Raw genomic sequence first — 26,500 nt, 5'->3', positions numbered from 1 at the left:
TGAAGGCGTGGTTAAATCATTATTTCATTGTATTGTAAACAAAAGTCATTTTTATGGCTCTTTGCATGAAGTTTTTTAGTCATTTATCCCACCTGACCACATGCAGTAGATGTATTGGAGCCAATATCAATACCTTGCAAATTATACCATACCCAAAGGCTTTGCAATGTTTGACCATAATTTCTCTTGTTTCTCATAGCTACACCTCAGAGCTATTCTATGAGGGCAAACTGATGGCCAGTGGCAAGCAACCCTCGCACAAAGACTTCTACCCTCTAACTTTCTTCACAGCACGTGGGGAGGACATACAAGAGAAGAACAGCACTGCTTTTTACAATAACGCAGAGGTACTGTTATATCTTTTTCTCATTTTTATAGAGACAATGCCTGTTCAGAGGCATTACTCAGGGTTCACAGTTGCACTTCCATGAGTCAAACAATTAAACATTTCTTTTTATCCATTGCAAATGCCAAGACTATAGGAGAATATTACTTACATTAGTTCCTAAGGAGTAGGCCAATAAACCAGGCTTAGTTCCTGAAACATATTTATAGAGACAGGCTTCACAGATGTCTCTGGATGGCATACACATCTTAACATAAGTAACTGGTAGGGACCTAGAGAGAAACTCTTTGCACTGCATGTTATTAGGTTTTGAAGAGATAAGGGGGACACAGAAAGAAAGTTGTATCCATGAGAAAAAAATATTCTACCTTGCATGAGGTTCTCTATATCCAGTACAGTGTGACATCATACAATAAAAGGCTAGTATGTACTTTATGCAATGAAGCAGTGATGGCTCAACCTGCTGAAACTATATCTCTGTATCCATGTGATACCAGTGCTCAGTGAGCTCTGGCTATTTTGTCTTTTGACTGGCCTAATCTGGTAATTGTTACACTGCATATGCAGCAATGTCTCAGTTGTGGGACAGCCACAGTCTCCATTAAAGGAGAACTAAACCCTAAAAATTAATATGGCTAAAAATGCCATATTTTATATAATGGCCTTATTGCATCAGCCTCAATTTCAGCTTCTCAATAGCAGCAGTGATCCAGGATTCAAACCCGTCACAGGTCGGAAAGTGTCTGCAACACTCGTATGCTCAGTGGGCTCTGAGCAACTGTTGAGAAGCTAAGTTTAGGGGTCGTGGCATATTATCAAGCAGAAAATAAGGTTTGCCTGTAATATAAGCTGATGCTATTATTAAATTCCGATGCTAGTTGCACTGGTTTCTGTGCTGCCATATAGTAATTATCTGTATTAATTACTAATCAGCCTTATATTATGACATTTGTATTCTATGTGTACTGTATATTGTGAGTGGCTCCCTAAGCTCAGTAACTGACAACAGCACAGAGCATGTGCAGTGAATCAGCAGAAAAGAAGTTTGGGAGCTATAGGGGCATTTTTGGGGGCACAGATCTTTACTGCTAAATGGCTGTGGTTGCCATGGGCTGGTACAGAAGCCCAAAACATAATGTAAAACATTTCTAGCCTACTTCTTTAGTTCTCCTTTAAAAGGTGAGGCTTCAGATAACAACAGGATCTTACCGGTCGGATGGCTCCTGAACCACGAAACTTGTACAAAAGGACAAGGATTTGACATTTTAAGCCTTACATTTCCTGCTAAGTTAGAGCTTATGTGATTCTGTATAGCCTGCACTTCATACGTTCCCTTCTCTTGCTCTTGGTTGGGTCGCCTGACCACTGATGAGCAATTAAAAAGGAAAAATGTTTTTTAAGGTTTCAAGAAGTTTGTCCCTGTAGCCGTTTCTATCCCGTTCTCCAACCGGTAAAAAACTAAAAGTCAAATAATCTGAAAAACAGCGCTTCGCAAGGAAGTCCAGGGGAAGACCAACAGAGAAAATAATGGAATTCTAGTGTAGTATATTTTGGTAATGAGCCACCTCTTTGTACAAAACACTATATTACTTGTGGGACCCACTCCAACATCCACCAGAATTGTAATTAGCCTCATTGGGTTTGTTCAATACTCCTATTCCAAGTGCTGTCCAAGTTTTCCAAAGGAAAACATGTTTTTACATATAGTGTAAAAACGTTTCTTTAATAAATAGTGCGTACGTTAAAATCACACTCACATAAAAACAAGTAGAATGGGCATATAGCAGTTTTTTCCAGTTCCGCAATACTCTTGCCCGATCCGCTGCGCTTGGAGTTCAGTTTGTTACAAGCCAGCAGAATCTTCTCCTCATAGCGTCTTCCTATTTACGAATAGTCGTTGCCATGGTTATGCGTTCTTCATTCACTGCTTTCATTCTGCGATCCCCGCGACCCGACTTTATGTACACGTTCCTTACTTTTTTTTACATTAGGACAAAATGTTCAAAAGCAGTTTCCCTTCTAGATTCGGCCACTATTATTATAATTTGTTTGGGCACCGTTTTTTTAGTGGCACAGCAATGGTTATAATGATCTATGCATTGCAATATTAAAATTTGATGGTCACCTTTTCATACACAGAGGATATGCTTGATACATCTGTGGTATAGGGTCTCCAAAGGTAAAGTAGTTACTCACCACATAGAGGAAGTGGCCCAGGTGCACCGCCCTGAGCCCACCGCACGGGGAGCGGACAAACAGAAAACCAATTGAGAGCAGGCGGCACTCAATGTAGGCAAACTTCCACCAGGACAACAGTTCAGAGTAAAAAAAATGTATTGTGTCCACAGCCTTACGCGTTTCGTGTCTTAAAGGAGAAGGAAAGCCCCAGGGCGCAAAACCCCTCCCCCCCCTCCCGTGTATTCTCCCTCCTCCCCCCGGGCCTACCCCTCCCGCTGGGCAAATGCCCCTAACTTGTTACTCACCCCTCTGCGCAGGTCCTGTCCACGGAGTTCACAGTCGCCATCTTCTCCCACGCGCGTCTTCTTCCTGCTCTGACCGGCGTCTTCTGGCGCATGCGCAGTAGGATCAGGTACCGGTACAGCTCTATTGCGCATGCGCCGAATGTCACGAAGTTTTCCGATTTCCCATGGCAGTCCCACAGGTCTGGAGAAAAAAACGGTCTTGGAACCAGAAAAATTTTGATCCAATACGAATTCTAAGCCTTTCAAAATAAATTGTTTTAGAGCTGGTAAAGTTGTTTCATCATTCTCTAAAAAGTGTGCTACAGCTTTATGGCCCTGGCAGTGTCGTATTGAGGTATATAAAGATTTTACATCCAAGGTTGCCATTAACATTCCTTCCTCCCACTTTATATTTTCCAATACAGGTATAGGACCTGATATCCAGAATGCTCGGGACCTGGGGTTTTCCGGATAACGGATCTTTCCGTAATTTGGGTCTTCATGCCTTAAGTCTACTAGAAATTCATTTAACCATAAATAATAAATAATAATAATAAATAAACCCAATAGGCTGGTTTTGCTTCCAATAAGGATTAATTATATCTTGGGATCAAGTACAAGCTACTGTTTTATTATTACAGAGAAAAAGGAAATCATTTTTAAAAATTTTGATTATTTGGATAAAATGGAGTCTATGGGAGACAGCCATTCCGTAATTCGAAGCTTTCTGGATATCGGGTTTCCGGATAAGGGATCCTATACCTGTATTTGTATTACCTGGGTTGAATCCCTTAAATATGAGGGAAGAGATGTAACATATTTCTGTAACATTTTATCAATATATTGAGACAGATTACTTGTAGGGGATTCAATCCCCGATATAATTGGGCGCCCCGGTGGGTTTTCAATATTTTTATGAATTTTTGGGAGACAGTATAGCACAGGCAACCTTGGGTGCTTCACCTTCATAAAAGCCCATTCCTTATCGTTCAATATTCCTATTTCCTTGGCTTTATCTAACATGTTCCCCAGTTTTGTATTGAAAATCTCCATTGGATTTCTTTCCAAAATTTTGTATGTGGCGTTGTCATTTAAAAGGGTTTGGCACATATCGATATACTTTGTTTTATCCATAAAAACCCCCCCGCCTAAATTGATTACAATTTCTTCCTCTCTTTTCAGGGTGTCCAAAGCTAGCTTCTCCCCTTTTTCCTTTTCTATAACTCTTCTCATATCTCTCCTGTAGTACTTCCAAATCCCTTTTTATTATCTCTTCATACATTTTTATGTGATTACCCTTTTCGAATGTGGGAATATAGTCTGATTTCCTTTTCAAATCAGTATGTACAGAATTATTCTTCTCCCCTTGTGGTTCGAAATTTTTTATCATATGATCATTTTTGGAAAATACTTTTTTTTTAGCATAATTTTCCTAATAAATTTTCAGCATCTATATATGTTTGGAATTTGCTGGGTTTATTAGTCGGAGCAACATTTAACCCTTTCATTAGCACTTTTTCTTCATCTTTTAAGTTTTTACTACTTAGATTAAATATCCCATTTTGTGCTATTTTCTTCCTTTTCTTGTGTTTTCTTCCCGCCTGTTTTAGTTTACGTTTCTTTTGTGCTCCTCCCATAAGTATCTTCTTTCTAGTGATCTTACTTATGATTGGTGTACATTGTTCCTTATTCCTCCACTCTCTTTGTCCCAAATCTCCCTTTTCTGACTTCTCTCTGTGTGTAATGTGCTTGTGGTTTGTTGTAATTCTGTGTTGTCCTGTATTCTTCCCTCCTCGTGAAGTGTTCTTTGTCCTTGCTTCTTTTCTTGTGACCCACCCCTAAAAAATATTTCTGTTGTTCTCATTATGTCTCTTGGGACTCATAGGGGGCTTCTCTCTTTTTATAGTCCTCAGGTTTTTTTCTTTTTTCTAAATTCTCATGTCCATTACCTCTTATACTTATAAAAAATATAAAAAAGAAAGATAGAGAGGGAGAGAGAGAGAGAAAAATCAAGAAATTATATTTTCTACCACTTATAACCCCCTGGCTAAAGATATAGGAACAATAATTAAAAAACATTAAAAAACACAACTACAGTGTGACGGGACATTGCATGTTTGAACACAATTTTTGGTTCATTGGGGAGTAGCTGTCTCAAACAACTTTAAACAAATACTAACAAGAAGCTACCTTTCCACAGATTAAACGAAAACTACACAAAAAGAAACCATGTGGGCGGGCTTCTACCCTTGCAAATATGGTTCCAAGAGAAAATTATTTAAATCTACCACTAATGGAACTGAGTTTAAAATTAAACAAAGCATTAAGTGCATAACAAAAAATGTGTTGCATTGTCTACAGTATCCATGCAGACTACGATACATTGGAAAAACAAATAGAATACTCAGGGATCGGATAAGGGAGCATATTGGGAATATCACAAAGGGGAAGGAAAACCACAGCGTCTCAAAACATTTTAAGGATTGTAATGAAAAAAACCCTAATTGTTTAATCTTAATGGGGGATAGAACAAATTAATAGAAAGTGGCGAGGGGGTGACCAAATAAGGGAAACACTACAATGTGAGAGTAGGTGGATGCATGCCATGGAAACCATAAATCCAAAGGGTCTAAATATTGATGTTAATCTACGAGCCTTTTTATAGAAGAATACAGAAAACAAAAGAAAAATAGACCTGCGAATGGATTTTGGTTAATATATTTTAAATGGGGTAGGAATCCACATATATGGTAACTGTTATACATTCCCCTTGTACCATGAAATTCCATATATAAAGTTAGACATTTCCTGTATTATAAAATACCATATGTATGTAGTTAAGCATATCCTCAGTGTATGAAAAGGGGACCATCTGATTTTAATTTGCAATGCATAGATCGTTATAACCATTGCAGTGCCACTAAAAAATACGGTGCCCAAACGAATTATTATAATAGTGGGCGAATCTAGAAGGGAAACTGCTTTTGAACTTTTTGTCCTAATGTAAAAAAAGTGGGGAACGTGTACATAAACCTGGTCGCAGTGAATGAAGAACGCATAACCATGGCAACGACTATGCGTAAGTAGGAAGAGCGATGCGAGTATGACAGAAGCCTTTGAGGAAGTCAACAGTGACGAAACGCGTCAGGCAGGGCTTAGTGACGTCAGCCAAGGGGCGCTTGAGAAAGAAACACGCTGTGAGGAGAAGATTGTGCCGGCTTGTAACAAACTGAACTCCAAGCGCAGCATATCAGGCAAGAGTATTGCGGACCTGGAAAAGACTGCTATATGCCCATTCTACCTGTTTTTATGTGAGCGTGATTTTTAACGTATGCACTATTTATTAAAGAAACGTTTTTACACTATATGAAGCGCTCTTCCTTTAGCAAACTTGGACAGCACTTGGAATAGGAGTATTGAACAAACGTCACTGATGAGTAAGCTGGTGTGTGTATTGTTTTTTTGAATGATTTATAAACGGTTTAATTATTCGCAACCTAATTTCTGTGAATCAGAATTGCTTTGATGAACACAAAATAAGCTTAATATCTCTCATCTGTCCACAGCTATATTCTCAGTCACTAAGGACAAGAATGAAGTGTTGCTGTTTCTTATGCCTTTGCTAACCAATTCTGATTGTCCCATGGGGTATTTACATGTTACCCCTCCAGTCCCCTGGAGCCAACACAACATAATTTCCTTCTGTGTCTCAATCAATATTTCTGTTCCATCATATGGAGGAGAAGAATCAGTGGACCTCTGCAGTATCATCAGAGATGATCATATTGCTTGGCTATTGAGTACTGCTTATACTATTGATTGATATTATTGGGAATGAGGCACCTTGCATGTGTACTGAGCTCAGGCACATATTTAGTCCACTGGCTTTTCCAATAAAGCGATTAGGTTTGTCCATTCTCCCTGCTATACATAGGGAACAAAATAACAGAGAAACATCTTTGTTACTTCAGCCTTTGCAAATTTATAACCATATTGGAAGTGACTGATTTAAAACAGACAATTAAAAGTGAATTATTGAAAACTAGAATAGCTCAATTTCCTTCCAGAGAGTGATATCACTTTGCTGCCAATGAGATTGATGGATTCATTCTTGGATTGACTTATTTGAAAAGGAATATGGTTAAAAATGCCATATTTTACAAATTGAACCTAAGTTTCAGATTCTCTATTGCAGCAATGATTCATGACTTCAAACTTGTCACAGGGGGTCACCATCTTGGAAAGTGTCTGTGACACTCACATGCTCGGTGGGATCTGAGCAGCTGTTAAGAAGCTAAGCTTAGAGTTGTTGCAAATTATCAAGCAGAAAATGAGATTGGCTTGTAATATAAGATGATTCTACAAGGCTGATTATTACATTATGATGCTAGTTGCACTTGTTTCTGTGTGCTGCCATGTAGTAAGTATCCGTATTAATTACTAATCAGCCTTATATTGTGACATTTATATTCTGTGTGTACTGTATATTGTGAGTTGGTTTTTTAGCTCAGTAATTGACAGCAGCACAGACAATGTGCAGTGAATCAGCAGAAAAGAAGATGGGGAGATACTGGGGCATATTTGTAGCCACAGATCTTCCCTGCTAAAGGGCTGTGGTTTCCTTGGGCTGGTATAGAAGCCCAAAACATAATGTACAACATTTCTAGCCTACTTCTTCAGTTAGACTTTAGTTTTCCTTTAAAGATTGGATAAAATCACCATAGATCAAATGCTACTAATATGTAAAAACATGTCCTGTTCTTTCTATGCCAGTTATTCCTGTGCCTGAGTGCAGTGGCTACAGGTCCAGTGCAGTGCCCGTACAGGAGACAATAGCCCATGCTAATACAAGAATCTGCATCATAACAAACACACCTATTCTTATTTTGCAGGTATTTGAAGTAGTGGAGCGTGTGGAAGAGTTACGGAGGAAATGGCCTGTGGCCTGGGGCAAATTGGACGAGGGCAGCATTGGAGTGGTAACACCATACGCAGACCAAGTTTTCAGGATTCGTGCAGAGCTTCGGAAAAAACGCCTGTCAGAAATCAGTGTGGAAAGAGTGTTGAATGTTCAGGGTGAGTGTGTCAGGTTTACTTCTTAGTATATATTTTGGTGTTTATATAGTTGGTGTGAGTATAGATTGTTTAAAAATAAAAAAAGGTAAATAAGCTGTATCCACTCATAACCCTACTCAGCCCCAGGTCGCCCAAGGGCATAATATTCAACCTATACAAAGGGATAAGGGGACGTTCCCTAAAAGAAATTCAGATTAAATCAGCCTGGGAGGAAGACTTAGGGGATATAACCGATGAGCTGCGGGCAGACTTCCTTAAGTCCCCAAACAGAGTCTCTGTCAACTCCTGGCACAAAATCCTACAACGTGTTTGCACAAAATAAAACCAGAACTCTCTCCTATGTGCAAAGATTATGTGGGCACTGTAATACATACTTTGGGGTCATGTAAAGAAATACAACCCTATTGAAATGCCATAATAGGTAAACTGTCAGAGGTCATAGCATTATTAAAAGCACCAGACCAATCACTTGCTTTATGGGTACCTACTCAGGACTACAAACCACCCCTCAGACCAAAGCCTTTCTCAATGTTCCAGGCTAGGATGCTTGCAACTCTAAACTGGAGATCCTATAGACCAACCTCCCCAAACATATGGACTAGTATGATGTCTAATCGGGGCACACTGGAATACTTAAAGGGGAACATAAAACATAACTTGCACTTTTTGAAAAGTAAACCTAATTTCAGGCAACTTTGCAATATACATCAATTAAAAAATATGCAGACTTTTCATGATTTTTAATTGTTTCTGATAGTTCTCTAAGCCTAGCCCCCTGCTATTCTGCTGATCTTTCTGACTACTTTGCCTCCAACCCCCACAATTTCCTGCACACGTGATTTCAATGAGAACATCATAGTGCATTGCATTGCGGGTTATGTTGTCTGTAAGCTGTGGAGAAGCGGTTACAATTTATAACATTAGTGTTTAGTCCTCCTTCCCATTTGTCACAAAAGCGCCTCACTCAACCACACTTAACTCTTGGGTTTGGCTACATGGGGTTACAATCAGTCTCTCAATCACCTTACACACAGTTAAGACTAACATCAGACACCCCAAAAACACACCAACACCCACAAAGTTCATTCGCTGCCACCATCTATCATTAACAGGCGATAGAAACCTAATGTGACTATTCCCCTGCCCTCTTTCAAATTTTTGAATGATGCAGAAAATGGCATTTATTCATACTTTTTGAAGAAACTGGTAATTGTGATGGGTATTTTAGGGGTTTCTGTGTAATGTGGGCCTCTTTATGAAATTTTGGTTTGGAAGCTGGAGTTCCACTTTAAAAAAAAAAAAAAAAAAAAAAAAAAAAAAGAAAGACATTCAACAATGTTTTACAGGACCTGGGCCCCCTGGCTAAAAAATATTCCCCTTTCCTACTATACAATCCCCAGAAGACCTCCCTGCTATCCAATAAGGTATAATAAAGGAGCTAACACAGATACTTACATAATTTTGTCTTTATTGCAAATGTTAGTGCTGATGTTCTAAATATTACACATTATATAAAAACTAACTATACAGGTATGGGACCTGTTATCCAGAATACTGGGACCTGGAGTTTTCCGGATAACGGATCTTTCCCTAATTTGGGTCTTCATGCCTTAAGTCTACTAGAAATTCATTTAAACATTAAATAAACCCAATAGGCTGGTTTTGCTTCCAATAAGGAATAAATATATCTTAGTTGGGATCAAGTACAAGCTACTGTTTTATTATTACAGAGAGATCATTTTAAAAAATTTGGATTATTTGGATAAAATGGAGTCTATGGGAGTCCATTACATTTCCTGTAAGTATGTGCATTTACTGTATGTGCACTGGAGCTCATTTGAAAGGTTTGGACTTGTTGACCTTTGACCCTTTTTTGAATATTTAACCAAACTATGTGACTATGTATCTATATATATGTCCTACAATTATAAGCAGCAGGCGGACTCCTAGGTCTGTCATACGGTACACCGCAAAGGACATGATACACAGCAATTGGGAGAGAGGTCTTGTGAAGTAAAACAAATTATGACCATGTCTAGGTTATTGCTCTGAAAATAAAAGAAAGCATTCTGCCATTTTGCATGGTTTGGGCACTGTCTTATTTGAATCTCATTATGAGTTCAGAACAACCATGCCAGCTCCCACTGATATTATTGAACCCAAAAATGTAAATAAATAAGGAAGAATATGTGGAGTAGATGTGATTAGAGGAAGAGGGAGGAACCACCAGTAGATGGAACATAACGCTGTCCACTTATGGGTTTAGGTACCAGAACAATCATTTCAACTCCCATTGTTATAAGCACATAAGGCTCTCTAGAATTTTGATGAACATTTAATATAAGAAAAGGAAGGGGGGTGAAACGTATATGTAGGCTGTAATTTGCTTGTAAATGGAATCGATACCCCGAGTGCTGTTGTAATGTCTGACTTTTTATTCTTAAATTTGCATTTTGATTTGGTTAACACAGGAGTGCCCATACTTTGATAATGCAAGGTCTACTTTTAGGGAAGTTGTCCTATTAGGATCCTCATCCATAAAAATGGATGGGAAATATTACTTAAATATTGATTTATCAGAAAATGTATATTGTTATATTTAACAGAACTATTTCTTATGTAACCGTAACATAATAAATATCTTAATGAAAAACATGAAATAGGAGGGTGATTTAGAGAAGCTGTTTGTTTGACCGTGTCTATCACCAGCTAAAGGTCTACCGGTTAACACATTTCCCTTGTTCATTTCCGGGCCCAAAATGGGATTCAGAATAGTAACCCATGCCTGCATCCACAGTGAGGTTGTGGTATCCAGACATCTCTTTCTTAACCAGTGCCTAATGGTTTTTACTGGTTTAGACTGGGATTTAGAGTACTGTTGGTAATTTATTTACCAGAACCTTACTGTTAAGCAAAACTCCTGAAAGAAGGTTCAGTAAAATAAATAAGGTAGTTTTATTAGACGGAAATAGAAACAAACAAGACAAAAGTTTTGCTTGGGAAGCTATTCCAGTAACACAATAGTGAGATACTGAGGTGTAATATGAGCTTCCAGAGTTACACTTATTTGTCCACACTTATATACCCTTTTGCCGGATAATAACTGTAAGAAAAAGGGGGTCCAGCTTTTACCATAAATGGTAAAAACACTTTTTACAGCAGGTCCTAAAATACATGTTTTTGAAGCAAACGATTTCCTGGGTGTAAGCAGTGTGGTTTATGTTGTTTCATGCATAACGGGTATATGTGCTGTTTGTTTGCTACAGTCCTGTCTTGCACTTCAACTTAAGTTAACCTATTTAACTCTTATAACAGGGTCTTGATGTTATATGATTGCAGCTTTATATTATGTCATAAGACCACAATTAACCTACTCCTGTCTTTGGCTTGCCTCTGTATTTGGGACTGGGGCTCAATTATCATTTTATATTATATTACCTGTCCCTTTATACAGACAATAAACCCGTCATCAGCAGACTGCTCTCATCATTAGTAGCCCTTTCTGGCATCGCCAGTGAGGCTCTGGTATCCAGACATCTTTTTTTAACCAGTGCCTCATGGTTTGTACTGGTTGAGACTGTGATTCAGAGTAACAACCCTTCCCTGTATCCCCAGTGAGGCTTTGGCACCCAGACTTCTCTTCTTAACCAGTACCTAATGGTTTGTGCCTGCAGGGAAACAGTTCCGGGTCCTATTCCTCAGTACAGTCCGAACGCGACACACATGCAAACACAGACAGACTCCAATCAAGAGGAAGGAACAGCTCCTGGAAGATTCCACCGAAGATTTGGATTATGGTTTCCTCTCCAATTATAAACTACTCAACACCGCCATTACCCGTGCCCAGTCCCTGGTGGCTGTGGTGGGCGATCCCATTGCTTTATGCTCTATTGGAAGGTGCAGGTAGGCTGACTCGTGGCCTTGCTATTTGTCTGAACGAACACACACACACATACTGTATCTTATATTGAAAAGTATATGGATATTATACGTTTATCATGTATGTTTACCATATGGTTGCATGTGACTTATTATATCATTACATTTTTCACCATGGGGGATAATTCATTATAATACACACATTTCAGTGAGTCGTGTGACTGAAATTACATCACTAGGCACCATTTATACGGATATAATTTACAGGATATTCATGGCTCTTGTGTATTATATTAACAAAGCAAATTAAGATGTTGATTTGTGCCTTGTGTCCACTTTTTGCTTTAAATTTAAAGACCCATAATTCAACCAGCCCCTGACTTTGGTTGACTTTATTATTGTCCGTGTTGTTTCCTATGTGTGTCCAAGACTGTGAGATCCCAGGGAAACCCCAACAAATGCAAGTTGCCTCACGCCTGCAGCTTGTCTTTCATAAAGGCAGCAAATGACTGGAACCACTAGCTGCCTCCACCACACAGCCCCTGATTTGCTGCAGCTTCTAAAGACTTTGCTGCCTTGGCAATCTCAGGTAGCGTCACGGGGGAATCCAGATTATCTGAGCCAGATTAACCCATGAAATTTGTGTGTATCTGTGGTATTTTGGCAATGCACAGGGCACAATTATTGTAGCACTATGGGAGCATGATGCGTAATTGTGTGGCTCCTCATCAGTGCAATTACCATTGATTCACTCATCGTCAGTCATTTTTATAGATGACTAGGTAAAGACATAAACCATGTGTTTTAAAGACAGGTATGGGGGTGATGAAATTTATGGGCGCATGTATCAGCGAGTAAGGTTTATGTTGAGGAAGTGCTGATGAAGCCTACAGTCTTTGTTCTAAACATGGAAAAGGATCCATTCTAGGCAGCAGTACTATAGGAGTTAAGGCAAATATAGATCCAGCATTATATTAATAATCCCTTTTGGTTATCTTGAACACCCAACTTAAGTTGTAGCAAAATCTAATAAAACCCAGCACACGCAATATTCACTGTTTTAGACTTCCTATAAACCACAGAACTGCTTGTAGGAAGGAATAGGCCACATTCAGCACATGAAAAGACTGACTTCTTGCTTTTGCACAGCAGATTGGACACAGTTTGCACACTCATGCACTATGCTTGTTTGCAGGAAGTTTTGGGAGCAATTTATCACCATATGCCATGAAAATAAAAGCCTTCACGGCATTACCTTCGAGCAGATCAAATCCCAGCTAGAGGCCTTAGAGCTGAAGAAAACATATGTGCTCAATCCACTGGCTCCTGAATTCATTCCCCGGGCCCTCCGACAGCAGCACTCAGGAAATTCTTCTAAGCAGCAGCAGTCACCCCCAAAGGTAAAGGTTTTTTTTTTTTTAAGTTTATTAAAGTTTGGGGGTTGCTGTTGGGGTATGTTTCTCTGAGGACAGTGATATCAACTTTATAAATTTACATTTTTTTGCAGTAAGTTAGCCCAGTTAAACTTGTGTTTGTTTCACTTCTGCTCCTCTTCAAAATGCACATTAATACAGTACAGTATCTTCTTTACATATAGCTATGAGGTTTAATAAATGTCATTCCATCTTCGTTATGTATCACAAATCCACATCTGCTTGTATAGCTAATTAACAAACTAGCATATGTCACATAATGACCTCCGTTAATGCTGTGTACGGATAGGATTCCAAACTGCCCTCTTAGTTTTCCCCTTTCTACGATTTAACGCCCCCTTAGTCTGGTAGAAAGGACAGTTTGGGTCAAATGATTTCTGTGCAGATTATGAAAAGCTCTCACTTCTATATGTCATGTTCAATTTGTCACTTGCAGTTACAGAGCCACCATGCAGTTCAGGTGTTCCGCAATGGCTTGTCCCTAAATGACCTGCTGCGTGGGCGATTGGATTGTCAGACTGTTTAATGTTAAGTCTACAGAATAGTCGCAGTGACTCATTGTAACACTGAAGCTTTACTGACCTGTTAGACTATATCAGCACATACACAGGGACCTATTTATCATGCTGTGTAAAAAGTGGAGAGAAACATTACCGGTGATATTGCTCATAGCAACCCATCAGCTATTACATTTCAGCAGTTAGGAAACAAAAGCTAAGATCTGATTAGTTGCTATGAGCAGCATCACGGTTAATGTTTTAGTCCACTTTTTACACAGCAAAGTTGCCAAACAAGCGGATCTTCCCCCAATATGCTGACCTTGAGGTAGGCAATATGAACCTGATCCAATGATTTGGCCCTAGGGCCAAATGATCAGATCACAATCACAGGGTCTGACAATAAGGTCTGTCCATGTATAGCCACCTTAACAGCCATACCCTGCAATAACTGGCATTTCCTTTAAATAACAGCAACACCAAAATATGAGTGTGTTTTATAGTAATTAAAATTATATGTACTGTTGCCCTACACTGTTAAAACTGGTCTGTGTGCTTTAGATACACTACTATTTTGTGTATATAAATGATCTTCTGTGTATCAATATCAGTGGCACAGGTTTAATTGCAGATAATCAATAATCTCTGTAGGACACCATTATATTTTACAGAGCTTAACTACTACGTAGCAGCGCCTTTTATCTTTTGAATGGCTGTCCTCTACACAGCATCTTATTTATATACTACAATAGACCTAGGGGTTGACCATGAGTGCTTCACCAGAAGTTACTCTGTTATGGCTTCCCCTTTTAAGGGACTGGTGATTCTGGGGCTGAAAAGTCTCACAATGAGCAGGTCACACAGTTTATTCATACCCTTGCTATGGGTATAACAGGCTGTTCAGCATTTAGACCAGGATCTGGTGGCATCCCTTTGCATTGAGTACCCTTGCTACCAACGTTGATCTAATCCTGCAGATACCCTTGTCCCCCAGGAACCCTACAGACCTAGGAATTTGTCTTACAACACTTTCAGCAGTGGAGGGTTTTTACTACACTCTGCTGGCACTGTCTACTGGCAGCAGAACTGACACAACCTCAAACCAGATGCACCCTTCCCCAAACCAGACAGGTTTTTTCTCCTGTGAGCAGCTACTGAGGGTGGGAACAAGGAGGGAACTCCCGCTTCACTGGAGGCAGGGACTCTGGAGGTAGACCTTCCATCATAAAGTGTCACAGGTACTGGGGAGGCAAAATTCTTTTTATAGTTATTAATCTCATGTCTAGCCACATGCTACACGGCTGAGGGTAATCAGAAGGACATTCCATGGCAGCAGAGTTGATCTGAGGTTAAATACCTTGCATGTGTGAAATGACCCTTTGTGTCACTCATGCTCTTATGCCTTATGTCTTTTCTCAAGCTCAGGAACTGTGCCTTTTCCTAGAGACAACCCAGGGATGGAACCATCTAATTAGGTCTCCCAGGATGCAGCTGTGCAGACCTCCATTTCTGCTCAGGACCCTCCCGCTTGGGTCATGCAGCTATCCACAGGCATAGCAAAACTGGCAGCTTCCCTGGACAAATTGCTGAACCGTGTGGACCACGGAGTCCAAGCACCAAGTGCACTGCATATCCTCTTTCAGGGGAGGATGGCGACACTGAAGCCCCAAACACTTCCACAATCTGAAATAATCCCTAGGTGGGGAACTTTTCTCAGAGCATACTAATGAGGGAGACGACCTAGGCAAATCGTCTTCTGAGGCAGTGGATTCTCTACTCACATTTGTTCTCGAGTGCCTAGATCTCAAAGTTTTGGACACTTCCACTTTTCTCAGTCCCTTTTTAAGTGTTAGAAGAGATCCTCACCATCCTTTCCTTCCCATGCGCAACTTGTTACTTTGATTCAGATGGAGTGCGATCATCCGGAAAAAAGATATAAGGTTACACATCACTTTCAGTGTCATTAACCTTTTCCACAGGAATCCTTTGGGCAAATGGGCCTCCCCTCCTTCTGTTAATGCACCAGTCTCTTGCCTGGGCAAAATACTGCTTTCCTGGTTTGCCTGTCCAATGCATGATTTTTTACACCAAAGCTCAACAGATCTTTCTGCCAAGATTACAAAGATTGAATCCCTTGTTCGCTAACTCCTTTAGTACATCCAGCCCCAGATTTGCTATAAGGGTTTTGGGATCCATGGTAGCCTCCACAGAGGTCGTGATTTTTGCCCAGTTTCAACTCATAGAAGTTCTAGTAGAACATTCTTGACCAGTGTAAACATACCAACCTCTCCCAGAAAATCTGCCTCTTGCCAGACACCAGGGTATCTGTCTCATGGTGGTTTGAAATGGCTAACCTCTCCTAGGGCTAATCACTCATGGATCTGCAGTGGCATATCCTCCCCAATGATGCCACCCTCCAGGACTTAGGAGCAGCCTTGAAGAATCAGTCAGTCTTGACTCCCAAGATTGTCTGACAACAACCCCAACCACAAAGGGGACCCTTGGAAGTTGACAAGCTCTACAGGGCTTCATCTAGAACAAAGGACCCCCAATTAAGAAGTCTTTCAGGTAGTGGTGGTGGTCAGGCAGTGTCTATGGAAGTGGACCTCTTGGCTTCCTAGAACCAACCTGGAAGTTGAAATAGTTCATGTTCTATTGCTGAAACCCTCTGTTGCCAAAATCCCTCTAAGACATATTACAGAGTGTGGAAATGTTATAGAGATCGATGTGTCCATCTTGGTATGTCTCTTGAGATTTACTCAATCTCTCGTGTATTTGACTTTTTACAGGTGGCCTGGAGAAGGGCCTCTCTTGTGTCCCTCAATTCTCAGGTCTCATCTCTCTCCACATATTAACCTACATATAACCTCCTGGTTTCAGCACTTCCTGTACTTGAAACCAGATATCGGCAAACCAAGTATGCAAGGCTGCCACGTGGTTATCACGCCATTTACCAGATTCGATAAATTTAAGTTCTTTGGGCATCACAATGCTCATTTTGGCAGGAAGGTACGGCATATCGCAGTTGTGTCAGGCCTCACTTCCTCCCTCCCTACTCTAGGGGAAACCTTTGCTATGTCCCCATGGCCCTAGTGTCCCACAGGCACTCCAAGGAAAAAAGGGAATTTGTAATACTTATCGATAAATCAATAAGGGCCCTCCCTCTCTTGAAGCAATTTCTTCTGTATTATCCTTATACCAATTTTTATTTCATTTCTGCATTGTACATAGTAAAATTCTGTTAGTTACTTCTCTTTGTTAGTAAAACTGTCTCTTTTCTTCCTTTTCGGATTTGAATGGCTGGCCCCATGGCTACACAGCAGCATGTTTATATAAACTGTAGTATAGTTCCTGAAACAAACACACCAGATGTACCAACACAGGGAAACACTACATTATATTTTCATTACTTCAAGACGCTTTTTATTTTTTGGTGTTATTGTTCCTTTAATGGTGAATATCACTAAATCCCCTTTTTGGGGTCTGTAGGCCTTCATCTTTTTTTTTTTTTTTTTTTTTTTTAACAATTATTTTTATTGAGTTTTCCAAGTGCATATACATCTGTGTTCATGCTCAATAAACTGTGACATAATCAAATATCAGTGTCTATCAATCATTGACATTCATTTTACACATTACAGAGGTTGCAATGGATATACATTGAAGATAATAACTCAAGTGTTACATGTCATTACATCAGCAGATGACATTTTGAAACATGAACTTACATACAGCATTGTATTCACCAGTATATGCACCCAATATATTTTCCCCAACCTAACCCGAACTGGTAGGCCTTCATCTTTAGTAACATTTGTTCTTCCAAATGTCAACCATTTAGTACTGACAAAAATACATTGGCTAATTGCCCAGTCCAAATGCATGCTAATTAGCAGGGGCTAGGCCTTAATAAAGTTATGGGTCATTAAAGAAACAGCAAATTGTAATTTAACTAAATTCCTCATTCCCATCAATTGATTATTGTTGTTGCCCATTGCTCATTGGTAATATGGACTGAGGGGAGATTCAGGGCCTTGAAAAAAGGTGAAAACATTCTCAGGCAGCAGCGACCGGCCACGCACAAGGGGCAGCAAAAAGGCGACTCTTGCAACTTTAAGAGCTGAATTTCTGGGTTTTAGCGGATATTCGGCTCTGCTAGATCAGGGAGGGCTGTTGCGCTCATTGCGATGTGGCCCTCCTGTAACCTGATCCGTTTTAACATGTGAAGTGTGAGTGGGGACGGCAGCAGCCCCAGGAGACTATGGGGAGACCCTGGAGAGACTATGCGACACATGCAAAGATAAGCACTCTGTGCTCTCTCTATTGGTTCAGTATTTATACTGGGTTAAAACTTTTTTTCTGCTTTTGTCTTTCAGTGTAAGGGGCACCACAATCAGAATGACCACTTTCTAGGAGACGGACTAGGTACGTTGGCTAACATCAATATTGGATCAGTATTGAAGCTTTGCGCTCTTGCCTCTTTTTCTGAGAGGTATAATGCTTGGTACTGTACTAAGCTGAAGCAAAGGCTGTTGGTGCCATAGGGATTCATTGGCCTAGTTCCTCAACTTATCTGCTGATGGGCCCAGTTCCTCAACCAATCTGCTGCTCATGGGCCCAGTTCCTCAGCCTATCTGCTCATGGGCCCAGTTCCTCAGCCTATCTGCTCATGGGCCCAGTTCCTCAACCTATCTGCTCATGGGCCCAGTTCCTCAACCTATCTGCTTATGGGTCCAGTTTCTCAACTTATCTTCCCATACGCACAGTTGCTCAACTTATCTGCTGCTCATGGGCACAGTTCCTCAAACTGGGTCATAAAATTCCCTTACGCCACTGTAGAACGAATTCCACTAAAGAAGATATGTGCAGAGAATATTCATTATATAACTATAATTCAGCGAGAGTTTCCAGCTTTATTTGTGGTTGAGCCCCTGAGCTTTAAACATTTTCATTGTGTTTTCCTGTATTCTTGCCATTATAGTTCAGCCAAACCCCTCTGTTTTGATTGGCAATCCTATCCGGGCCTACACACCACCACTGGGCCCACACTCCAACATAGGAAAGTCTCCTAGTCCTGTGCAGAGAATTGATCCACACACCGGCACCAGTATTCTTTATGTGCCTGCCGTCTATGGAGGAAACATGGTCATGTCTGTGCCTTTACCTGTAAGTATTTCAAATGGCCAGTATAGCCATTCAATGGGAAGTGTCATACAGACCAGGAGGGAGGGGTAGAAAGAAGCATGGAGTGCCAGGAACTGTTAAGTGTAAAACCCTCTCCAATTTTACCTTCCTTCACCTTTTTGTGGTTCAGTCTGTGGCCATGATTTACTGCCTCCCCAGAATCCTTAGCTGTCAAGCATTCAAAGATTAATTTTATCATTGGTGCCGAACGATGGGCTAGAAATCTGCTCACTCCCGGGGTCATTGTATTGTTTAGATATAGAATCCATCAACTCTTGCTCTCAATGCTCTTTTCACTTTTGGTTTCCTTCATGTAACCCACAGCTTCTTCCTGTGTCTCCATGTTACTTTCTTCATTCCACTTATAGCTGTCACTGTTCTCTTGTGAAAAATCCACTGGACTATTTCATGCATAAAAATCCTGATCTGGTGTTCTTTTATAGGTACCGTGGCCCAGTTATCAGGGCAGGTTTTCTGTTGACCCTCGGCTTATGACACACACAGCTATGGCGTATAACATGAACCTCCTCCAGGCACATGGCCGCGGCTCCCCCATCCCATTTGGCGTTGGTCATCATTCTCCTGTCAACGTTGGGGCCCCCCAGCAACCCCTTCAGCACCCAGACAAAGATCAACATGAGCAGCTTCGTAATGGTTGGTATTAACATGTAACCTCTTTTTCTGTGGCCTGAAAGCCCAAATTGTTTCCCCTGCAGGGACCATGACCTATGGAGCATTTGTGCATAATGAACAATTCTCCTGGCGAGCTCGTTGTGCACATGACGTTACACCACACGCATAACAAGTGAAAGCTGTGGCACAAATTCTTTGTGTCACAATTGGATGCCCATGCCCAGTGCACTCATAGGGGCAACTGGAGTGCTGGCTCTATCCGTCCGCACCTCTGGTGGGTAAAAATTTAGGGGTGAGAAGTAGTTAACGTGACAATCAGCAGCCATGTTGTGTTTTATATGAAACCAAGCAACAAGATGGTAGAGATATTGTGCCCTGTAAGGCCAGGCTTACAGAAGATTGTGGAGTTGTGTTGCTGTATTAGCTATAAGTGAATATTAAGCCAATTCAGTCATATGGTAAAATTGTCTCTTCATTCCTTTCAGGTAAAAGCGAAAACAATCAAGGAGCAAATCTGAATAAGCTTCGTACTCCAGAGAAAAAGCCTCCAGAATCTAAGCAGGTAAATCCAGAGTGGCATAGTGTTTGTTAATTACCATCATTGTAGGAGACAATGGTGCTATATGAATAATGATAATTATAATACAGGGTTCCTTTTCTTTGGTCTCTTAACTTGCCCAGTGCTTGTATAATTTAGTTGGCTGTATTTTAGAGAAAAGCCAACTGTTTCCAGATGGTCACAGTTACCAGGGCTCCATAGAACGCCTTTCCTAATGCAGTGTAATTCCTTACTCTCTCAATAGGGTGACATGGACCCAAATGCACAGAGAAGTCCAGATTCCAGAGGAAACCCCACTTTTCTTACTCCTAAATTTCATCGTAAAGATAATCCCAGTCAGAGACACCTGAATGTTCACCTGGCCCCCCCACAGCCGCAGTTCCCTTTGCCAAATCGGAACTACCAGCACCTCTCCCAGCTCCAGAGGCCACCATTTTCCATACAGCAGCAGAACATGCTTACTCAGCAACAGAACCATTTATCTGAACTACAAAACCAAATACCTCCACAGCCAGGCCAGTTAGTCCCACAGCATAACCATTTAAATCAGCAGACGCCACAAGCCTCGCAGCTTTCTCCTGCTTTCCCTCCTGGACCCAATCACTCATTCTTTAATAACCCTATGCCTGCTCGACCTCATTCTCCAAGTGTAGATGGAATGATGTCTGAACAGCCACCTCCTCCCATGCTTCAAGATGTCAACACTCTTCGGTCTGTTCCCCAGCATAACCCACTGCTCTCATCACATATGAATAATTTTATCGAAGAGAGCCCTCACTGCATGGGTGCTGGTGACACGCTGGGTAAGTGCCTTGCTATTTAAGCCATCTCATCCTAATCAGCAAAGTACTGCCATCCATGATATGTCAGTAGTATTTCTGCTTCCTCAATTTCCATGTTATTTGTGAGCTCCATAATGAGTAATGAGATAATTCTGTGTTTGGGCATATACACATATATATGTTTATATTACTAAAATGTTCTTATGGAATTGCAGATCGTTTACATGGCAACGTGGCCTTGGAAACATTAAGGCAACAGCAGACACGAATACAGCAATGGAATGAACACAGTGCTTTCCTCAGTCAAGGCAACATCCCCTACCCACACCACCCTCACCTGCAGCATCTTCCTCAGCAAGCATTGGGGATCCCCCAACAGCAACTAGTGCGACCAAACTGGAAGATCCCCAGTGCTGAGGAGGAATCTGAAGTGGCTTACTCAAGGTATGGGTAGATGGCTGTGCAGAAATGTGTAAAGGGTAGATAGAATCCCCTAAGAGTTGGCTTATGTTTGGGGGAGACACTCTCCTACTCTTTGAGTATACCTTTGGTATGCTGAATCATTGCCCTCTATTCGGCCATGTTGCCTTTTCAGCAGGCTCCACATAAACTGAAAACACTCCTGAGATTAACTCTACATTACCTTTGAAAGGTTGCTTGCTCTGGTTAAGGAAACTCCAGCCATGAAGGTAAAACTGCATCAGTGCAGTAAGAGTACTTGCTTATACAGTTGATTCGAAAAAATAATTAAATAAATATTACTACCTTGTTGCACTGCTGCTCTTATAAAGTGTTGTTGCTGCACTGCTGTCCACATAATGTGTTAGTTATTTTATAGTATTGAGGAATAATGGCAAGTACCAAGTGTGGGATGTAATGGGTATTCCTGCAGTGCCTTGGTTAGAGGAGGGGAGGGGGCAGTATCTACTGCTTGTTTGTGGCTACTGATCTCTCTCCAGTTGCTGATTGCTTAGTGACGGTTTCCATACTTTTCCTGGCAGGTTTCAGGAGTTTTTACGAGAGCTTTCGCATCATGATCCCATCGAAGGCAGAGACCTATCGGAAATGCCACCCCCCCAATCCAGACTGTTACAGTACAGGCAGGTCCAGGCCAGAAGCCCACCAGCACTATCATCCCCTTCCTCTAGCCATGGTGGCCAGTACCCGAACTTTAATGAAAATAGCCGAGACATGGAGATGACCAACAACCCAGCATTTGCCCAGCACATGACACACATGTATCCCTTGCCACCTGGACACACAACACCCCCACCCCTCAAATACCTGCAACATGATGGATCATGGACCTATGCTAGCCTTGCTCAAAATCCCTTAATGGGACAAGGATTTCATTATGGCATGTCCCCTATTCAGCACAGACCCCCACAGAACCCATTCATACATCAGTTACAGAACCATCAGCAGCCAGCCAGTCAGGAATCATTTCATGCACCTGCATCTCGAGCAGTATCCACCTCTTCACTCCACACCCTAGAAGAGGTAAATCCTACTTCTCTTCTTTGTTTTCAGTCTTCGCAGTTGTATGACTGTGGGTTAACCCCTCCCTGACAATATGTAGAGTTGCCATTTGGTTTGCATTTATGAAGGGGTTGAGTTGTAAGGTTTTGTTCAGAATGTGATTCTTTGCTTTTCTTACTGTTCTAGTATGAGCCTAGAGGACCTGGGAGGCCGTTGTACCAAAGAAGAATTTCTGCAAGCTCACTACATACTGGTTCCGATGATTTAGGCATCTGTCTGGAGAGCCTTGGGCAACGTAAGGATCTAGAAGAGCAGACTAACCAACCCCCATTCAGCTACTCGTCCCCAGAGATGTGGATCAGTGGCGCACCTTCTGCTACCTACCAGAACATTCCATGCAATGGATCCAGCAGAACAGTACCACCCAGGGACATGTTAGGTACATAGCTTATTCACGAAGTACAACATTTCTCCTCTGCATAGAAATGGGTGGAGGCTACAGTAATTATTCCCTTAGAAGCCTTCACCAGGACGATGGGTATTGGAGTTTAACAACAGGTGGATGGCAGTGGTAAAGATATTCCTGTTTTAGATTAACACATGACTAGTATAAAACTGGCTGAAAATATAATTTTAAAGGACAAGGAAAGTCTAAAATAGAATAAGGCTAGAAATGCTGTATTTTGTATACTAAACATAAGCATGAACTTACTGCACCACAAAGTCTAATCAAACAAATGATTTATGCTTTCAAAGTTGGCCACAGGGGGCTGTCATCTTGTAACTTTGTTAAACATTTTTGCCTGACGCTGACCCTGCACATGCTCAGTGTGGTCTGGGCTGCTTAGGGATCCGTATAAACAAAGCTGCTTGAGTTCTGCATGGCTGGGAAGTAAGGCGGGGGCTCCCCCTGCTGTTCATAAGTATGATTGTTTCCCTGCTCAGCAGTTAGGGACTGTCTGACAATTCCTATCCACAGCAGTAAATGAAGGGAGAATTTCACTGCATACAGTCAGGTTTCTTATAAAAACGGTACACATTTTTTAATTAAAGTATATTGGAGATAGGTTTCTTTTTCATTAAAAAAAGTAAAATGGGATTTTATTTTTTTTGCCTTTCCTTGTCCTTTAACATAATAATTTGAATATGATATAATTTTTCTGTCTTAATCCAGTTGCTCCACCAAAAATGGCGAAACCTCCGGACGACCAGCTGAAAGCAGAAAACATGCAGCTCCCTGCTTCATTCAACTACAATGTCTTGCAGCACCTCGGCCAGTTCCCGCCGCTCATGCCCAACAAACAGATTGTAGATCCGAATGGCGCAGCAGCCATGCAGCAAAGTGTCGGCTGCAACAAACCCACCATGTCTTATGCCAGCGCCCTGCGCGCTCCACCCAGGCCCAAGCCCCCTCCAGAGCAGGCAAAAAAAAATAGTGACCCTTTGTCTTTGTTTCAGGAACTAAGCCTAGGCAGTTCATCAGGTAATAATGGCTTTTACTCCTATTTTAAATAAATGCCCCCACCAACCCTACTATGGATTTTATAATGCGACACCCCTACATTTTATTTTTTCTTTTTGTAGAAAAAAACTTTCTGTTTTAGCTTTTTGGTTGATGTTGATGAGTAAAATAGACTCAGCCTTACCTTTCAGACATTTTATTTTCTCTTTGTATGCGTGTGAAGAAACACAGATGTATGTAACGATGCGCGTTCGCATATATCCCCAAGGATCAGAAGAAATACATGTTTTGGGTGTGTAATATTTGACATCATTACGTCTGTGTAACCCTGCCTACTGCGCCTAATAGCTGCTTCACTCAGGTGCCCCACAATCCGGGGTTTGATGAATACTGTCCCTGTTCAGTCATGTTGCAGATGATTAGTGCAGCGCCTGAGGGTGGAGCAGCTCTCTGGGCAGGGTCACAATGCCCATGTAGCATAGATAAGTGTGTGGATATACTGTATATGGAGGCACATGCACTGCCATACATACAGTACATGCAAACATGGATTTGTATTTATATGTGTGTTATTTTTAAATCAACAGTTCATAGCTATGCTGCTAAATTTGTGTCGTAAAAAAAAAAAAAAATCACAGACGTTTGGAGTAGAAAGTATCAATTTGCTAATCGACATGGGTTCATCCTTTGCTTTTATGTGAAAGAGCAATTTTTTTCCCTAAGTGTCATATATCTCACTTTACTTCTTAGCCTGGGAATTCCATGGGCTCTGTAAAAAAAAAAAAAAATTAAAATTAAAAAAATTAAAAAAAAAAAAGCAAAGAAAAAATGAGGCAGAAAAATTCAGTTCTTTCAAAAAATAATAAAAAAACAAAAAATATTCGCCTTTACATTTGTTCAATAACATTGGCGTCGTAACCTGGATTTATGTACCAGAAACAGCCCGTTAGTGCACAAATGGTATCTTTTTCTTGCTTTTAACATTTTCCTGAGGTTTTTCTTCTTTTATTTTAATTGACAATGCAGCGATTTCAATATTTCATTGTCTCTGTTTTCTTTGATTGATTGCTGCCCTTAAATATTTCTTCTCCAGAGTTTTTATGGCAGGGGGCCAGACAACGGACTAATGTTATTGGGCAATATATCAAGTCTGCCGCAATTACCAAAAAAATTACAAAAAAAAAAGATTTTTAAAGTGCTGTTGTATTGTAAAATGAAAAAACACTTTAACCCAGAAAGTGCCCAACTCAAAGTCCCCCTTTCCCTCTTATATACCTGTGTGCATCAGGATACAAAGCAGGAAGGAAGGAAAGTCACCTTGGAGATAATTTTTATATGATTCCATTTGGTTATTATGTAATCCAACTCCTAAATAGAGAGAAAAGGTACAAACCAGGTAACAAGTGACTCCACTTTAAATTTAAAGGGAAAGAAAGCATTGACAGGAGCTGGGTATTGTTTCCCACTGCTAATACCTCTGAATGCAGTACTTGCAAAAACACGGCACTGCTTTAACTATATAAACAGGTCTCCTTGTTATCAATGAGCAAAAGTAAAACAAATCTATATATAAATATTATATATATATTAGAAGAAAGTAATAATACAATATACTTTTAAATGGACGAAAAAAAAAATCTGTTAGGCTTTTAATTTTTAGACAAGCGTGCAAGATAGCTTGTAAATGTTGATTTCTTTAGGTTTGGTTTTTGTTTGAAATCATGGAAAGCCGAAAAAATCCATTTTTAGGTCTGTTGGTGCTGAGTAAAATTTCATGACTATTTTAAAAGGAAAGAAGTGTGTGAATTTAGTAAAGATTCTGTTTCTTTTCACTATGCATGTGTCCATGTTTGTATCCGGCTTTTATGTCTCTTCCCCTTCGGTGGTTTTGGGAAAAAAACAATTGTGCCGCTTCCGTTTTTTTTCTTCTTTTTTTTTTCTGGTTTTAAAAAAACAAAAACAGAAAAAAAAACAATTTTGGTACATTATTTGATGTTTACATTAAAATGTGACATTCAAAAAACCAAATATACTTTGCTGCTTTATTTGCTCAAGGTGCCCCTTGGTTGTACTGTTGGTGGGTGGGGGCAATATGAATTGCTACACTCAGAGGGACAGCATTGTAACAAGGGGTTGATCATGGTGTCCATGGAATCTGCATTATGGGCTCGGGGGAGGTGGCAAAGCACTAGATTTAAATACAAGGGGGGTGAACGTTAATCACTAGCAGGGACATTGTTGTTTGGCGTAGGCCCATAATGGAACATTTCTACTATACTGCTTTCATGCTCTGTGCTCCCCTCAATTCCCTTTTCATTGAATTGTGCTCTTCCCTTTTTTTCTTCCTCCCCTTTGGACGCCCATCTGCATCTCTCTAACCCTCAGCTTTTTTGTGGATCTACCAAACCCCCTTCAGTGTCACAAAACAGTCGATGATATAAATAGTTTGGGTTCAGACTACCAAGGGTTCAGGCCAGTCTTTGTATAGGCTACAGCGTTCCGCCATGTCCTGCATTCTAGGCAATTCTCTTTCCACCGTGAAATATAATGTCTCTTTCACATTGAAGCATTCCTCTCGAGAACACCAGGAATCTGCCCCTCATGCACAATCACTAATGCCCATTAGATGGTCACTCTACATGCAGGAATCTCCCTTCTTCCAGGGGGTGGGACAGTGAGAGGTTGTGGCTACCCTTGCAAAATTCCCT

At 40.7% G+C, this 26,500-nt stretch overlaps 1 protein-coding gene across 2 annotated transcripts in view; it reads left to right on the top strand.

Moving 5' to 3' along the window:
* Nucleotides 1-24,609, top strand: part of helz.S (helicase with zinc finger S homeolog) — a 58,154-nt gene extending 33,545 nt beyond the window's left edge. For both annotated transcript variants that reach the window (XM_018237657.2, XM_018237658.2), the window contains exons 19-31: nucleotides 200-347; nucleotides 7,701-7,884; nucleotides 11,559-11,787; nucleotides 12,959-13,163; nucleotides 18,070-18,118; nucleotides 18,675-18,859; nucleotides 19,321-19,531; nucleotides 19,996-20,072; nucleotides 20,314-20,872; nucleotides 21,067-21,295; nucleotides 21,853-22,351; nucleotides 22,517-22,769; nucleotides 23,505-24,609. In XM_018237657.2, the coding sequence (XP_018093146.1) occupies nucleotides 200-347; nucleotides 7,701-7,884; nucleotides 11,559-11,787; nucleotides 12,959-13,163; nucleotides 18,070-18,118; nucleotides 18,675-18,859; nucleotides 19,321-19,531; nucleotides 19,996-20,072; nucleotides 20,314-20,872; nucleotides 21,067-21,295; nucleotides 21,853-22,351; nucleotides 22,517-22,769; nucleotides 23,505-23,845 (3,169 nt within the window). In that variant the 3' untranslated portion in view covers nucleotides 23,846-24,609. The remainder of the gene's footprint in view (nucleotides 1-199; nucleotides 348-7,700; nucleotides 7,885-11,558; nucleotides 11,788-12,958; nucleotides 13,164-18,069; nucleotides 18,119-18,674; nucleotides 18,860-19,320; nucleotides 19,532-19,995; nucleotides 20,073-20,313; nucleotides 20,873-21,066; nucleotides 21,296-21,852; nucleotides 22,352-22,516; nucleotides 22,770-23,504) is intronic.
* Nucleotides 24,610-26,500: the final 1,891 nt, after the last annotated feature.

This window comes from Xenopus laevis, chromosome 9_10S, assembly GCF_017654675.1.
Source record: "Xenopus laevis strain J_2021 chromosome 9_10S, Xenopus_laevis_v10.1, whole genome shotgun sequence".
NCBI classification, from domain to species: domain Eukaryota; kingdom Metazoa; phylum Chordata; class Amphibia; order Anura; family Pipidae; genus Xenopus; species Xenopus laevis.
The sequence above is the reverse complement of the archived record's forward strand: the minus strand, read 5'-3'. Positions and strand labels throughout refer to the sequence as shown.